This window comes from Drosophila subobscura, chromosome U (genome assembly GCF_008121235.1).
Source record: "Drosophila subobscura isolate 14011-0131.10 chromosome U, UCBerk_Dsub_1.0, whole genome shotgun sequence".
NCBI classification, from domain to species: Eukaryota; Metazoa; Arthropoda; class Insecta; order Diptera; family Drosophilidae; genus Drosophila; species Drosophila subobscura.
Genome location: NC_048534.1, coordinates 23,923,251 through 23,935,737, shown reverse-complemented (window position 1 = coordinate 23,935,737; position 12,487 = coordinate 23,923,251). Strand labels below are relative to the sequence as shown.

The 12,487-nt window shown below is 44.9% G+C and overlaps 2 protein-coding genes across 3 annotated transcripts; both read left to right on the top strand.

Moving 5' to 3' along the window:
• The first annotated feature begins 5,766 nt into the window (after positions 1–5,766).
• Positions 5,767–8,465, top strand: LOC117902255 (UDP-glucuronosyltransferase 1-3). The gene is made up of 6 exons (XM_034813514.1): positions 5,767–5,923; positions 6,600–6,867; positions 6,926–7,311; positions 7,375–7,573; positions 7,628–8,076; positions 8,137–8,465. The coding sequence occupies exons 1-6, from the start codon at positions 5,898–5,900 to the stop codon at positions 8,426–8,428; spliced, it is 1,620 nt and encodes a 539-aa protein (XP_034669405.1). The 5' UTR covers positions 5,767–5,897; the 3' UTR covers positions 8,429–8,465.
• Positions 8,466–9,872: 1,407 nt separating this feature from the next.
• On the top strand, positions 9,873–12,237 carry LOC117902254 (2-hydroxyacylsphingosine 1-beta-galactosyltransferase). 2 transcript variants are annotated; one of them, XM_034813512.1, is made up of 5 exons: positions 9,873–9,891; positions 10,337–10,616; positions 10,681–11,054; positions 11,112–11,750; positions 11,805–12,237. In XM_034813512.1, the coding sequence occupies exons 2-5, from the start codon at positions 10,341–10,343 to the stop codon at positions 12,076–12,078; spliced, it is 1,563 nt and encodes a 520-aa protein (XP_034669403.1). In that variant the 5' UTR covers positions 9,873–9,891; positions 10,337–10,340; the 3' UTR covers positions 12,079–12,237. The 2 variants fall into 2 exon arrangements, with proteins under 2 accessions (XP_034669403.1, XP_034669404.1); XM_034813513.1 differs by lacking the exon at positions 9,873–9,891 and adding an exon at positions 10,039–10,046.
• Positions 12,238–12,487: the final 250 nt, after the last annotated feature.

Sequence of the window (12,487 nt, the reverse complement as noted above, 5' to 3'; positions counted from 1 at the left end):
ATTAATCATAATTTTCTAGAACTTCCCAGAAGGTATGTCATCTCCACCCCAACTGAAACACCTTTAAACCGAGGCCTTCCCTTGATGAACAATTCTGCCAAGTGCTCTTTCCACCTCCAACGTTCCGAGAGAAAGAAAATTGCGCAAACACCTGAGTGCTTTACCCAACAATTTATGCTAAACGCTGAGCGGGTATGCAAATGGAAGACTCAGCTCGAACCTAATCTGAACTGGTTTCCACAGGCAACAATGTAAAGGGTAGACAAAGAAGATGATCAGCTGCTGATCACTCCACCAACTAGTTGGATCAGGGAAATAGTTTGTGCTGCGATGACTAAACTTAACTGTTGTCAGGCAGCTTGAAAATTCCCACAGACCGGAAAGACACGAAACAGAAACCGAAGCAGCCAGCAGCCAACAGCCAACCCCCCCGGAGAAGCGGATAAGGGAAATGGCGAATTGTCGGGATGGAAGCATTACAAGACAATCTGTTACATCGAAAATGCACAAATCATCGCCAGCCACAGAGATTTGTGTACCCCCAAAGAGAAGAAACATTTTTATTATTCCAGTAAATTAAACGCTGAGCATTTGAAGAGTGGATTGAGCCATAGGACGACACTGCGGGGAGATATCCTTGCTGTGGGTCGTCGTCTGTAGCCAGGCGTCGACAGTCATTAAATTATCACACATTTAACATCAAAAACAATTGAAAAGTAGCGCCGCAACACAAAGGGCAACCCTCGGACCACCCTCGACCCACAGCCAGGCGCTCAGCCAAAAACTTGGGAACTTGACTTTCACCCCCGCAAAGTGTTTGCCCTGCCCCGTTCCCCGTTTGCCGCATTACAAGCTGAAAACATGGTTATTACATCAGTAAATGCCAGGCTCGGCGAGGGGTTGCCAGGGGTGAGGGGTTCCCGGGGTGGTGGTGGTGCCACATGTGGGCGTTGCAAAACGGGCGAACGATGGATGGATGGATGCGATGTCTTGTGATGATTATGACAGCATGACGACGAGGACAACTCCGAAACGGAAACCCGACTCCCTCTCCAATGTCTAATTTAGTTTTTGTTTTTGCATTGTGCAATATGTCGACCATTAGGGGTCGAGTGGCGGAAGGGGGACCATGACGCGGCAGTAAGTGACGATAAATCATAAACGAAACATCAATTCCAGCACTTGACCCCAAAAGGGAAATCGACTTCCAGCCGCGCACAAAAGTGGCCCAAGAACTGCAACTTTTAAGGGACATAAAGTGCTCGCAGAGCATTATCCTTTGGATGGCATGTCCTGGTCACGTGCCGTCAGCTTTTATTTTCTTGCAAATTAATTAATTGCCAGCAGAGCCGAAAAGCAGAAGCCCAGAGAAGATTGATTAAGAGACACAAGCGGCGAGAGGAGCTCCACAGCGATAACCCTTCAATTGTCCCGTCAACTTATCTATCACGCCAACAGGCTGAAAGGCCAAAAGGATCTACCTTTGGAAACTCTCTCCCCGCACTTACCCTTGCCTCTGCCACTGCTTTTTGGACTATTTCGTTTTGATGATTTATCGACATTTTGGGCGGAAATCGCTGTGCCAAAAGCCAAAACGAAATGAAACGTTTCCAAAGCAGACAAGAGCGAAGCCAAGAAAGGAGAGAGTAAGAGAGAGAGAGAGAGAGAGAGAGCGGGAGACAGGCAGCAAAGTTGCAACAGGAGCAGACGTTCCACGTTCCATGTTCCATGTTGTTGAAGCGGAAACGCAATCGGCGCACTGCCAAAAATAAATTGATTACTGTCACGGAAATAGCTAAAGGCAACCCATGGCCAGGGGTACGGGGAGAGGGGTGTGCTGTGTGCTGTGTGTGCTCCAACTTTTTTAATCGATATATTCACAATACACGAAAGACGAAGCGCGCGACACCTGGCAACTGGCGCACTCCTTGCTCTGCTCCAAAATGTCTTAGTCGAAGTCGGCTTAAATCACAGCCAGAAGGAAGGGAGTGGGCATGGATGGGGTGTGCTCTGCTTGGGGGTGTAACGGAGAATCGAAGCGATGTCTTATAGATCACGTGACGCGGCAATAAATAGTTTGCCCTGTCAATTAAAGACACCTGTAAGCAGGAGCAGTAAGTGCTAAGCTCTCAAGACTGATAGCAGGCGGAACAAAATATAAGAAAATGTGTGGCTTATGACAGGGGGGGAAAAGTGAGAGTTGCCAAGAGTTTCCGAGAGACAAACACGCACTGTTCACGCCTTTAATTTGTGCGGGAAAGTGTTGGGGGGAGAATTTGATACGCATTTAATGTCTTACTTTATTGGTAGGCTAAAATATTTAATAAAATAATTTAAGAACTTATTTTTACAACAGAAAGAAGAGCTAAATAATTGTGTTTATTTAATATAAGCCTCCCCTTTATTCCCCACCAAAGCCCGCAACTTTTCTTTGCACTTTCATCAGACTTTCAACTATCTGACGCCAAAGTTTCACCCAAAGGAAGCCCATCCCGAAAACCCTTTCTATGCCCAGCAGACCAGCGACAGAGAGCGATTGACTGGCATAACAAATGTATTAGAAACTTTCTTTGTATAATTTCCGCATTTGCCAGAGAACGCAAAAAGGGAACAGGGCGCATATCGGCTACGAGGCATTCACTTCAAATTGCACTTCCGTGCGAAAAATTGTTTATCGAAAACTTTCATTTTGGCAGGGGAGAAGGGCAATTCCCAGACCGTACGAGTATCAATGGAACGACGTCAGCCCCGCCCTCACACCGCCTTGGACCGACTGAGGGGGCACCGTGTCCGTCCGTGTCGTGTCGATAAAGTGTTTGCACCTATTGTCATTTTATTGATTTGTTATAAATTTCACGCATTCGCATGCGCTCTCTTGCTCCCTCCCCCCCTTTGTGCTTATCTATTAAATGTAAATGCCTGGAAAATGCCAATGGCCCCGCCCCCAAATTGAAAACGGACACGCGCCGCAGTTGGGCAACCCTTTTTGCCAGCTTATCTGTGAATTTTCAATAAGATTTGCTATCATTTTAAATTCCATTTTATTGCCATCGAAATAAATGGCCAAAGGAGTGCAAAGAAGGTGCGGGGCCAGGGCCAGCGAGAGAGCTTAAATGTCAAGACGTTAAAATAAATTGATACCGGAAAATGTTTATAAAAGAAAAAGCAAAAGGTGGGTGTACACTTAGGCAAGGGGTTATGTGAATGTTGGGCAAGGGTTTACATGGAAGGGGGAGGAAGCATTTTCAATAACTTTAACACAGAAATCTTCAAAATTTCAACAGAATTTCACACAGCTCTGAAGCGTATCTAAAATATCGGTCTCCAGCTCCGTCGATGCTTATAGATTCCACATTGGGGCTGCAACACCTTCAAAAAGGAAAGGGCAACCCACACACACATCTGTTGATGCTGCCTGGGAAAACGTCTCCCAAGTCTGCTAGAACCTTTTGCCATTCTTTCTTCACACTTGATTTGATAATCTGTCGTAAATTTTCACTTTTCACTTTTCACTTGTGAATTGTTCACAATTAAGTCACACTTTTAATGACGTGACGCAAATATTAAAATACACGCTCCTCGCAAGCGGACATGAACGTTCAACCCCCTCGTCAGCCATCCCCCCTCCTGGCTGTTGCCACCAACGACAGCTGTTGACATGAGCCCAGCCCAGCGTCCAGTCGGAAAAGTCGGAAAAGTTCTTTCCGCTTCTCCGTTTCTCGTTTTCTCTGTTGTGACTGCTGCGCTAATTAGGCGAGACGTGAAAATTTTTGCTTATTATTTTCCCTAAAATTTAACGACTTCTTGCCATCTAAACGGAAGCCATTTGGAAGATATTTTATATGGTGCAACATTTTGAAATTAGTATCTCAGAAATTACGGTTATTGTCAGAAGTGAATTTTAATTAGCAAATTTCAAAGTACTCAAACGGAGTGACGGTGGAGCGATGGAGAGTCCCAAGGCATGTCGAATCGCTGACGACAGTCGGCAGTCAGCAGAGAGCTCTGTCCATTAGGGGTACTTTATGGGATCTGTCAAAGGCAGGAGCAACTGCCTGATTGCTGTTGGGAAATGTATGGAGATGAGATTTGGATATGGAAGATTTGGATATGGATATGGAGATGGCATAAGAAATACCAGGTTGATTGCTGTACGGGAATATCAAACAAACAATTCTTCTAAAATCCGTGCACATGTTTTTGGAGCTTTATATGTTTTATTTATTATACATATGTATATGTACATACATGTTAACATACATATATGTATGTACATATATTATATATTTTTTTTTTTTGATATTTAATCGCTACAGCGAAATTGGTTGGTCGCAGAGATGAGTCCGCATTGACCAGATACTTCAGTTTTGTGTTGAATATTATAAAAAGTTACTGAAAATTTTGAACTCAAAAAAGAGTTGTTTGCCGAACGAACACTAGAATTAGAATGTATTATATATTTATTGCTATATATTTATGTTCGAATTTACAACAAATTACGACAACTGTTTTCTGATTTCCCATCTCTAGTTCTTACGCATCTGTCGCTTTCTGAGAGAAGCACCTCATTCACGCTACTTGTCTGCGAATTATTTACAATAACAACAAACATGCAGAGAGAGTCGCCTGTTTGACTCTCTTTGATCTTCGCCAAGAGTCCCGTTTACGCAAGCAACCTGTGAAATTTCTACAATAACAACAAGAATGGAAAGAGAGGCGCCTGATGGACACTCTCTTTCTCTGAGCTTCGCGAAGGGGATTCTTTGCGCCTGGTACCTGCGTGATGTCTACAACAACAAGTAAGAGCTTCTCTCTGAGCTTCGAGAAGGGTCGCGTTTACGCCAGCTACCTGCTTGCGGCGCATATGCGCACTTTATATTTAGTTCGACACTTTTTGCATGTTTTCAGCTACTGCAGTTCTGCTGGCTTCTGAAATATAACTGTACTCTCTCCATCGCTCCAACATTAAGCTTTTAAAATATTCTGGTTGTGTTTCAACCCCACTCCTTTTGCGATTTTTCGCTCGCTGTAACTGCATTCTGCATGCTGTCCCAATATTTGTGACCCCAGTGTTTCACGAGGCATCTAAAAGTATGTTATGAAGAATAAACACAATAAAACATGTACAATAACATGATCGACTGGTAAATGTAAATTATAAATGTAGAATTCTTCGACAATTAGAATGTTGATATGATCCTTGATCAAATTTAATATTCTTACATTATCTACAGTTCCGGCCAAAATAAAGTGCTGTAAAGAAGATGCAAAGACCAAAGCATGCCGAAGTTAATAAATGAAACTTCATTTAAAAAGATCATTCCCATCAGGTTAGTACCCGCTAGTAAAGGGTAATTGTATGTTGGGTTAGGTTAAGATTGTTAATGTTAATAAAAACTGGAATCTATACAAATGCCAATTCATTAACAATCATTCATTATTGATCAACATTAAATTCTGTATAAACATCTAATGAATATTTTCCATTGTTCTAGCTTCCTATTACAGCAGACCCACTCTATCATCGTACTTATATTTTCGTTTATCTAATTTGCATATTCAGCAGCCTTTAACCCTCTCTTGGGTCGCATCCAAGTACCTGATTGGGCAATCTAATAGCTGACCGCAAATTGCTCATGACTGGCATTGCACTGCTTAAGAGTAAGTACAATACGATGTTTCGGGTTGTGTGCATATAAGCACATACATATGTATGTGTGTATGTACTTATAAAAGACACTGTTTTGTGCCGTTGGCAATGCGAAACTGCAACAGGGCAGCATCTGAGTGTGATTCGCGTCTGAGCCATGACTTTAGCCGTTGCAGTTGCAGTTGCAGCGTTTTTTGCTTTCAGTTGATCGCGGATCGTGGCTTTGACAAGTTGAACTTCTATCTCCATGGATAGCAAAAGGAACTCGGCAAAGTCAGTAACAAGTGTTCAAGGCTGAAATGTCGTTAAATCAGCAGGAACATTAATCTAAGTCACAATTCAATCAGTCAGCGTGAAGTGTGTAATTGCTGCAGCAAGTTTTCAATCAGGAAATAGCCTCTGCAAAACTAATCAAAAAATCCATAAAAATTAGTTGGAAATAGCCGAATAAACTAGCGCGTGTGGCACCTCATAAGAGAAGAAAAGATATAAATATAGGTCGAATATTGTGTGGATCATAGAGGATCTGTTGACACTGAAGCATTTCTCTAAGACTCTATTTTATGCCATATGAGAAACTAGAACTCTATTATTATTAGAGAACCATTAATAAACCATTAGCTTACGTGACAGATTGGCATCAAGACTTGCAGACAAGTTCTATCAAAACAATTTTGAACCTTGTAATTAATGTTTCGGGTGGACACCTCTTAATGGCCCCAGCATTTTGCCTGGTGAACGCCTGTGTCGAGCCAATCCGAGAACTGGTCAAAAGGTCTGGCCAAAAACACTTGACAGCTAAATTCCGGTCACGATCTTAGCATATATATTTAGACAAAAGCATTTAAGCTGCAAAGTGCAGTCAAGCAACGTTTGCTGCTGCAGATACAAAATGTATCTCAAGCCTTTGTTTCCACTCAGTTAACTTTGATCTTTTGTGGGGCTTCAGGTGGCGCCGGACCACAATGGCATTTCTGGCGGTGGTGGTGGTTGTGGTGCTGCTGCCTGCACCCAGCGAAGCCGCTGAAATACTGGGCCTGTTTGCACATCCGGGCAAGAGTCACTTTGAGTTCTTTCGACCCATATTCAGGGAGCTGGCTGGTCGTGGCCATAACATCAGCATGTACAGTTACTTTCCGCTGGAACAGCCGCTGGCCAACTACACGGATTATGTGTTCAAAGGATCGCCCTTGCTGACGGACGTCATTGATCTAATGGTAGGTAGGGAGTACAGAGGAGGCTACATGGCTTAAGGCTTCATGTTTCAACTTCCAGAAATTTAAAACAACCGAGAGGAAGCTGCTGGGTTTGCCCTACAAAATTCCCACCTACTTTATGCTGCACAGCTGGGGCATGCGCTTCTGCCAGTCGGCCCTGAACTCGCCCCTGATTGCCGATTTGCTCAGTTCCCCGCTGCGCTATGATCTGATCATCCTGGAGCACTTCGCGAATGACTGCATGACGGCAGTGGCGCATCTGCTGAACGCCCCTGTGGTGGCTCTCAGCACCTGTGCCATCATGCCGTGGCACTACCAGCGCATGGGTACGCCCCACATCAACCCGATTATGCCCATGAACTTTCTGACCTACTCGGACGAGATGGGGCTGATCGATCGCCTGAATAACTTCATACATTTCCACACAGTCAACACGTTGTACGAGTGAGTAGCGACTGACCCACAAACCTATCTCCCAGTTATCGCCACTTTCCCGCTGGACCACAGATGGATTACCCAACCGGCGACCGATGCGTTGATAAGCCAGAGATTCGGCTTCGGACTGCCGTCCGTCAATGAGATTGTGAAGAACACCAGCCTGATGCTGATTAACCAGCACTACGCCCTGACTGGCACCAGTCCGTATGCGCCGAATGTTGTGGAAGTGGGCGGACTGCAAATTGGGCCACAGAAACCACTGCCAGAGGTGAGTCCGATAAACCCCAACAAAGATTTCTCACCTGTCATGCCCCTCTTTCAGCATCTAGAAAAATTAATACAGGATTCCCTGAGTGGTGTCATTTACATCAGTTGGGGTTCCATGGTCGATCCCACCACGCTGCCGATTGAGAAGCGTCGAGCGCTGTTCAAGAGCATTGCCCACATGAAGGACTACACATTTCTGATACGCTGGAAGAGTGACAAACCGCTGGCACAGGACAAGCCCAGCAATCTGTTCACCTTCGACTGGCTGCCGCAACGGGATCTGCTGTGCCATCCCCGGGTCAAGGCATTCATCTCGCACGCCGGTCTCTTGGGCACCACGGAGGCTGTGCACTGCGGCGTTCCCATGCTGGTGACGCCCTTCTTTGGCGATCAGTTCCTCAATGCCGGCGCCCTGGCACAGCGTGGCTTCGGTGTCATTGTTCCCTTTGGCGACTTCGATGAGCAACACATAACCAGCGGACTTCAAAAGATACTCGAGAAAGGGTAAGTCTCGCATTTCCATTCTTCTGCGGAAATCTCCAACTCCACCATAAATATTTACAGATTCGCCGACAAGGTTCGACGCTCGGCAAAGGCCTTCCGGGAACGCCCGCAGTCGCCGCTGGAGCTGGCCACTTGGTGGATCGAACATGTCATCGATACACGCGGTGCCCCAATGCTTGAAAACAGAGCCCGGCATATGAATTGGTTCGTCTACAACTCCATTGATGTTTATCTGTGCTGTTTGGCAATCATTGGATTGCCTTTAATCGCCATCTGGCAGTTGGTTCAACTTTTGCGGCGAACTTTCGGCTTGATGAAAGCTACGAAGAACAAGAAAGTAAAGGTGCAATAAAGTACATGAAGAAAAAAATTTATGTCTATGTACATGTGTGTTTGGAATAGGTTTTGTTTCAGTCTCAGTTTAAGTGGAATCTAATCGACCTTTATTGAGTATTAATTGATTATTATCATTGTAATTGGAATTATAATTCCAGCTAAGTTATCTTTCAAACTAATAAGTTTTCCATGAACATCTGTGGCTGGAATTGGCAAAAGTCTTGAACGAATTTTGAATGCTCTTCAACAATTTTGTTTTCAATGTCAAGTTACAAAATTTTTCACTACGCCAAACCTTACAATTTTGAATGTCTCACAGCCAATTTATTTAACACTTTCACTTTTCAAGCGTAAAGTAATCAATCAATCATTCTTAATCTATAACATTTTTAGGTACTACGAGTGTAACCGTTATGTGATCTTTTGGAGTACCTTAGAAACACACAGGAAGCAAAACAAAACAAAAGAAAAAAGCTTCCACATTGAATATTTAACAGGTTCAATGTACCGCAATTTACATTTGAGAATAAATAGATTTCAGTTGTCAAGCTTTTGCATAAATAGAAGACCAAGACAATGGGGTAAATGTCATTGAGCTCATTTCCAAATATTTGAATGAAACAATGTGAGTCGCTGCAATGATAATGAAATGCTCTAGATATGAATATTATCTCTTATAAAAGGTGAATTTTGTAGAATTTGTTTTCAGCAGAACCAAAATTTTCCAGAAATTATATTTCAGATTACGACAATTTGTACATTGATCACTAATAGAACACAAAAAGGTCTCTTATCTCTGCAGATTTTCAAGAACTGAGAATGCCATATACCCGTTTGCACATCCACACATACACATGTACGTAAATCAATAAAGAGAGCATTCAACTACTACGTGGACTACAGTTATAGTCACAAAACTTCTACTTTGTATCTGTCCTTCAGGTACTAAGCGCTCTCTCTCTGTCTCTCTCTCTTCCACATAGCGAACACAAAAATGTGACAAACAATCCCCAGTGTAAACATTTAAGCTGTAATCATTGAGAGCAGCGCCTGGCGGCGAACATGTGAGCAAGCAATGACTGATAAACACAATCGTCAGACGATCTTCAATGATGTAGCGTTTAATTTGCTTTCTACTGTCGCTAGTCTCGTGCTCAAGGTGCTCCCGTTCTCCCTCTCTCTCATTCAAGCTCTCCTGCACGTTCTCCTGTTGTCCAATTGTGTAGCTCTCGATCGTGTAGTATTTGCTGTGATGAGAGAGATACAGAGCGCAGCAAAGCTTCCGCAAAAGACAGCGACGACGACGACGCACAATATTCGGTTCGGTTTGGATCGGATCGCTGACAGAGCGCACTTTTCGTTTTGCTTTTCGTGCATTGACCGAGCTTTCGTTTTGGCTTCCCCATCCCTCCTCCCCTATCGACTGAACTGTACTGCATTGCTTCCCGTTCTGTCAGTCGCTCGCCGACAGCCAAACAAGTAAGTGCATTGATCTCTCAGAAGAAAGAAGGAGCTGACTGGCCATGCGGCATGCCACTCTCCTTTGGTGAATGTGTGTGTGTGTGTGTATCTAGTGATACAGTTCCAGTAAAAGTGTGATTGATTTTTGGAGAAAAAGTAGCTATAAATAAAACGTGTACATAGCGGAACACAATTTTAATGAACGTCCCACCGAGACTGTGATGCAATGGGCTTATGTTGTGTTTTCTTTTTGTGCTTTCCCCGTGTATTCTTTACATAATTTTCTTTACAACAATTGTTCGCATTCGTATTCGTCTCATGCACTTAGTGCAAGGTCAGACGAAAATACAGAACGGCAGCTCCCCCGCCCAGCCAATCCCCCAAAAGGCAACAAGTGTTTTTTTTCTGCGTCGATATTTATAACTTTTACGTTCTCCTTTTATTTTTGTGTAATTATTCATAGAGACATGTGGTCGTCGCTGCTTACCTTAGCGCTGCTAAGCCTGACCCTGGCCCATACGGGGCTCGAGGTCAATGCCGGTGCACCGTTGAAGGTTTTGGGTCTGTTTCCCCATCCCGGCGTCAGTCACTTCCACTTCTTTCATCCCATCATGCGTGCCCTGGCCGAGGCGGGACATGATGTCAGTGTGGTGTCCCATTTTCCGGACAAAAATCCTGTTGCGCGCTACAAGGATTACCCTCTGACAGGCATTGAGAAGCTCACAAACAGCGTGGATCTAAAGGTGGGTTGGAGAGGACGGAAGTTACGATATCATTGATAATTTTTGGTTTGGTTTTCTTGTTTAGATGTTTGAGAAACGCACCTTCTACAGTCACTTCCAAGAGTTCTTTCTGCTGTACGATTGGGGCAGGCAGGCCTGCAACTTCACTCTCCGCTCGGACGCACTGCAGCAGATCCTGAAGCGCAGGCAGGGCTACTTCGATGTGATCATCATGGAGCAGTTCAACACGGACTGCATGATGGGAGTGGCCCACCAGCTGCAGGCGCCAGTGATTGCGTTGAGCAGCTGCGTCATGATGCCCTGGCACTACGAGCGCATGGGTGCACCCATAATACCCTCCCACATACCCAATCTGTTCATGGCCCAGTCTCAGGACATGAACTTTGCAGGACGACTGGCTAATTGGTTCAGTTTCCATGCACTCAACTGGATGTACAAGTAGGTGGAGAGTGAATATATTTAACCGAGAAAGGCATTGACAACTTCTCCTTTCAGATTACTCTCCGTACCCGCCGCCGATAAGATGGTGCAGTACAAGTTCGGCCACACGCTGCCCTCCGTGGGTGAACTGGCCAAGAATACCTCCTTGTTCTTCGTGAATCAGCACTACTCCCTGAGTGGACCCAAGCCCCTGCCACCCAATGTGATCGAATTGGGCGGCATACACATACAACAGGCAAAGCCATTGCCCGCGGATCTGCAGCGGATCCTCGACAACGCCGAGCATGGGGTGATCCTCATCAGCTGGGGCTCCATGATACGCGCCAACTCCCTGTCCAGTGCCAAGCGGGATGGCATCGTACGCGCCGCTGCACGCCTCAAGCAGCAGATCATCTGGAAGTGGGAGAACGAGACGCTGCCGAATAAACCCGCCAATATGCACATCATGAAGTGGCTGCCTCAACGCGACATTCTGTGCCATCCCAATGTCAAGGTCTTCATGTCCCACGGCGGTCTCATGGGCACCTCGGAGGCAGCCTACTGCGGTGTGCCCGTGGTGGCCACACCCATGTACGGCGATCAGTTTGTCAACTCCGCCGCTTTGGTTCAGCGTGGAATGGCCACGGTCCTGAACTACGAGGACATCGGGGAGAACACCGTGATGCGTGCCCTGAAAAAGGCATTGGACAAGAAGTGAGTAGATTTCTGTCTCTGGAGTACCATTAATAACTCTTATACCCCTCTTAGATACTACGATGCTGCCAAGATCGTCTCTCACTCGTACAATCATCGCCCGAAGCAGGCCCTGCAGACGGCCATCTGGTGGGTGGAACATATAGCCCACACCCACGGTGATCCCCTGATCCAACCCAGCGCTGTGCACATGTCCCGCTTCGTCTACTATTCCCTCGACTGCTATGTGTTTGTAGTTCTTATTCTGGCCACCATCATCGGCAGTTGGGTGTCCCTTATCCGACGCTGCTGCGGCTCCAAAGCTGCCGCCAAGCCAAAGAGGGACTAGTGGGAGGAATTGTCCACCATCGTCTGTTGTGTATGTGATATTTTATATGTTCTTGTGTAAGAGAATTGTAGACGCTTCCTGATCAAGGGATTTCAATTGTAGTTGTAACGTAATCGTAGATCGACCTACAAACAAATTAAATGTTTAATAAAATTGGAATATTTTTTTGGATATTTGCCATTCGCTGTTGTAATATACTTTTGGGCTGCATTATTTATAAAATTTTTGAGCACCAAAAAGATTGGAACTTATACAGCTGAGACTCTTAGAATACTCTCTTCCAGAGTGGATTAGCAGTGTTCAGCTTATTTTTAATCTTTAATGAGATCTTTAATCGTTAATCCAAGGAAGCATTCATCTAGATTAAATATTATTTCAGATATGTTACCCCCTCCGAAAGAGAATCCCT

Bases quoted from the DNA above. Each gene is read 5' to 3' on its own strand.
- LOC117902255 (XM_034813514.1), top strand. From the start codon at position 5,898: ATGGATAGCAAAAGGAACTCGGCAAA. The intron at 7,574-7,627 runs GTGAGTCCGATA...CCCCTCTTTCAG, and splicing joins CACAGAAACCACTGCCAGAG to CATCTAGAAAAATTAATACA. The intron at 8,077-8,136 runs GTAAGTCTCGCA...AAATATTTACAG, and splicing joins CAAAAGATACTCGAGAAAGG to ATTCGCCGACAAGGTTCGAC.
- LOC117902254 (XM_034813512.1), top strand. From the start codon at position 10,341: ATGTGGTCGTCGCTGCTTACCTTAGCGCTGCTAAGCCTGACCCTGGCC. The intron at 10,617-10,680 runs GTGGGTTGGAGA...TTTCTTGTTTAG, and splicing joins CAAACAGCGTGGATCTAAAG to ATGTTTGAGAAACGCACCTT. The intron at 11,055-11,111 runs GTAGGTGGAGAG...TTCTCCTTTCAG, and splicing joins GCACTCAACTGGATGTACAA to ATTACTCTCCGTACCCGCCG.